The sequence below is a fragment of the Phyllobates terribilis genome, unplaced genomic scaffold, assembly GCF_046119375.1.
Source record: "Phyllobates terribilis strain yellow unplaced genomic scaffold, ASM4611937v1 Scaffold_1__5_contigs__length_1240528914, whole genome shotgun sequence".
Lineage (NCBI taxonomy): Eukaryota > Metazoa > Chordata > Amphibia > Anura > Dendrobatidae > Phyllobates > Phyllobates terribilis.
The window spans coordinates 249,698,824-249,702,811 of NW_027362761.1; the positions used below are offsets into that span (position 1 = coordinate 249,698,824).

Consider the following 3,988-nt stretch of genomic DNA (forward strand, 5'->3'; position numbering starts at 1 on the left):
CCCCAGCACCAGCTTTTATAGGGGCAGCCTGCTCCCCCTACTGGCCTGAGACAGGAGGTACTGCATGCTAATGTTCCCCTGACTAGAGAACTTCCCCCTTGCTCTCAGACACAGCTTTATTACATTTTGTGGCATCCAGGCCAGGGTGACACAATTGCACAAGCTGACCAATAAGAATTGGTAAGAATTAGAAATCACCTACTAATATGTATAGTCTCACTATTTTATATAGGTATATGTAATTTAATGCTTTGCTTCATTAATGGTCCTCATTTCTCTATCTTAGTAATTATGGCTTTTAATTGGTAGGAAATATACTCATAATTTATACTATAAAAAAAATAAATAGTGGTAAGGGAATGAATATAAATGTGGTGTGAAGGTGTGTCCCAGAGGAATAAATTAACTTCAGTCATTCATTGTTAAGGTCTCATGAGATAAGTTATTATCTAGGTTAAGGCCTTATTAAAATCTACAGCTATTTAAGTTCCTTATGTCATAGCATGCTAGTGCTGCAGTTTGTTCTTAAACAAAAAAAAGTCACATCGGGTAGTAAAATTCTGCAATGTTCAAGAAATGAAATTAATTATTATTATGCTACGATTAATTGGAATTTTCAGAATTAGAAAAACTCAATTAAAATGAGAAACATGATACAAGAAGGGACTTTGTCGGCTATGAATGCTTGCTCTCCTTCAAATACTAGATACAAGAATGTCTATTCGGCCACACCTTGGTGTTGTGGAAAAACGTAAAGCTCCTGCTACTAAATGTACTGTAGACGCTATAGTATGTCTCCTTGCTCTTCAGGCCCATATTGACCGATGAGCATTATAGCTATGGACCCATTTCTGAGGCTCTGGGACTTTCAGGCTTAGAACTTACTCTACCATGGAAAACAGAAGCTGCTTAGCTAATTTTATTTTAGTGGCATTTCCTCTCAGTTTTGCTATGAGGGCTATTGCTTTTTACTCTCTCTTTTTTGTCCATATAGTTACATTACTTGGAAATGTTCTTGTTATTCTAATCATCTGGAAAAGTAGTATCCTTCATACTGCCATGTATTATTTTCTAGTCAACCTGTCATTCCTGGAGATATGTTTTACCTCTTCAATCATACCAAAGCTATTATCTATTTTAGCATTTGAAAACCATACTATCTCTTTCTGGGGATGTCTCAGCCAGTGTTACTTTTACTTTTTGCTAGGTTCTGTTGAGTTGCTTCTTCTGGCTGTCATGTCTTTTGATAGATATGTTGCTGTTTGCTACCCTTTACGCTATGGAGTGATAATGACTCCATGTATATGCATGAACCTCACTTTAGGCTGTTGGGTTGTTGGATTCATGGACACTCTTATCCCATCTTTACTGGTATCTAAAGTTACATTCTGTAAGTCTAATATAATTGACCACTTTTTCTGTGATGTAGAGCATCTTCTAAAACTTGCATGCTCAAACACAAGCCTTATTGAGTTGATCAACCTATGTTCTTCCTCTTTGGTTGTCTTTGGGTCTCTGGTGTCTATAACCATTTCATATACTTACATAATAGTAGCTGTAACTAAAATTTCCAAAGTAGAAAACAGGTGGAAGTCTTTCTCTACATGTTCTTCCCATCTACTTGTTGTGGTTATCATTTATGGAAGTTCTCTTTTCTTGTGTATGAGAGGAACGACTGCATCATATTTGGACATTAGCAAACTCTCAGCTTTTATGACTGGGATTGTGACACCTCTTTTAAACCCGTTCATTTATGCTCTTAGGAACACCCAAGTACATAAAGCTTTGCATCTACTCATTTTTGGGGGATCTTTAGGGATGTAATTAATATATACAGTACAGACCAAAAGTTTGGACACACCTTCTCATTTAAAGATTTTTCTTTATTTTCATGACTTTGAAAATTGTACATTCACACTGAAGGCATCAAAACTATGAATTAACACATGTGGAATTATATACTTAACAAAAAAGTGTGAAACAACTGAAAATATGTCTTATATTATTGGTTCGTCAAAGTAGCCACCTTTTGCTTTGACGACTGCTTTGCACACTCTTGGCATTCTCTTGATGAGCTTCAAGAGGTAGTCACCGGAAATGGTTTTCACTTCACAGGTGTGCCCTGTCAGGTTTAATAAGTGGAATTTCTTGCCTTATAAATGGGGTTGGGACCCTCAGTTGTGTTGTGCAGAAGTCTGGTGGATACACAGCTGATAGTCCTACTGAATAGATTGTTAAAGGAAGCAAAAGCACAGTTTTGTGTGGGGGATGTGTTCCACACAAAGCAGACACACCCATTCCCTTAGACATCAGTAATACTATAAAATCAAATTCATCAATCCACAAAAAGTCTTAAAGGTATAAAATATACTAGTTCATAATGCTTATGTTATGTTAAATACTTTGTTAAAAGATATGTAAATGAATATAAGTGTTGTTTTCTAGTGTTTTAAAAGTAAGGTATTTATTGTGGGGGGGGGGTTTTCTCCTTTTTGGGACATTAATTTTTATAGGTTTGGACAATATTCATTTGCATATCTTTTAACAAAGTATTTAACATAACATAAGCGTTATGAACTAGTATATTTTATACTTTTAAGCCTTTTTGTGGATTGATGAATTTGATTTGGGTGTGTCTGCTTTGTGTGGAACACATACCCCACACAAAACTGTGCTTTTGCTTCCTTTAATTAGCAGTTGTATCTTAAAAATTTCTGAGAATATACCTGAGGAAGACATAATCTTGTCGAAACGCGTTGTATTTACTTGAGCAAAAAAGATCGTTGGAGAATATATACCCACAGAATTCACTGGCTTCTTGGGAGCGCATTTGGCTTGGATGAACATTATTGTCAAAAGGAATGGACATTAGACCAGTGGAAATCTGTGCTTTGGTCTGATGAGTACATATTTGGGATCTTTATTCAAAATTGAAGGCATACTGAACCAGCATGGCTACCACAGCATCTTGCAGCGGCATGCTATTCCATCCGGTTTGCGTTTAGTTGGACAATCATTTATTTTCGAACAGGACAATGACCCCAAACACACCTCCAGGCTGTGTAAGGGCTATTTGACCAAGAAGGAGAGTGATGGGGTGTTACGCCAGATGACCTGGCCTCCACAGTCACCAGACCTGAACCTAATCGAGATGGTTTGGGGTGAGCTAGACCGCAGAGTGAAGGCAAAAAGGTCAACAAGTGCTAAACATCTCTGGGAACTCCTTCAAGATTGTTGGAAGACCATTTCTGGTGACTACCTCTTGAAGCTCATCAAGAGAATGCCAAGAGTGTGCAAAGCAGTCATCAAAGGAAAAGGTGGCTACTTTGAAGAACTTAGAATATAAGACATATTTTCAGTTGTTTCACACTTTTTTGTTAAGTATATAATTCCACATGTGTTAATTCATAGTTTTGATGCCTTCAGTGTGAATGTTCAATTTTCAAAGTCATGAAAATACAGAAAAATCTTTAAATGAGGTGTGTCCAAATTTTTGGTCTGTACTGTATATAATATAGATATATAAAGTTGTAGTACTCTAAAATGTACAGTTTAAATTGTATTAATGCACAGTATATCCATAAGTTCTTTTTTTCTGCCACTTATCATAAGTCAAATAAAAAAAATTAATGATGCAAGACTAGAAATAAGGATTCTATTTTTATACTATACATAATGATATACCATTTTCAATATAGACTTTATGAAATTGATCCACCGACATGCGCAAGGCCTCTTATCTTTCATTGACTACAATTAGTACAGTTACCACTGTAAATATCAAAACTTTCTCATTTCATTTTTATGGCTTCCTTGTCATTGAATGCTTATAGATTTATTTCTTAATGGAGTATTCTCTTCATTTAATGTTATTGCATATTTCGAATCATTTGGCATATACTACTTAACTCCCACTGATTGAGAGAACAAAAGGCCATGATCCCTTCATCATTTATTCTGCACAATGGCATATTCAGTCACCCACTTT

The 3,988-nt window shown here is 35.9% G+C and overlaps 1 protein-coding gene across 1 annotated transcript; it reads left to right on the forward strand.

Annotated features, from left to right (window-relative positions):
* Window positions 1-891: 891 nt before the first annotated feature.
* LOC141254345 (olfactory receptor 6M1-like) lies at window positions 892-1,824 on the forward strand. The gene has a single exon (XM_073671011.1). It carries the CDS (start codon window positions 892-894, stop codon window positions 1,822-1,824), a length of 933 nt encoding a protein of 310 aa, XP_073527112.1.
* Window positions 1,825-3,988: the final 2,164 nt, after the last annotated feature.

Excerpts from the sequence above, each read along its gene's own strand:
- LOC141254345 (XM_073671011.1), top strand. The coding sequence starts at position 892 with ATGGAAAACAGAAGCTGCTTAGCTAATTTTATTTTAGTGGCATTTCCT.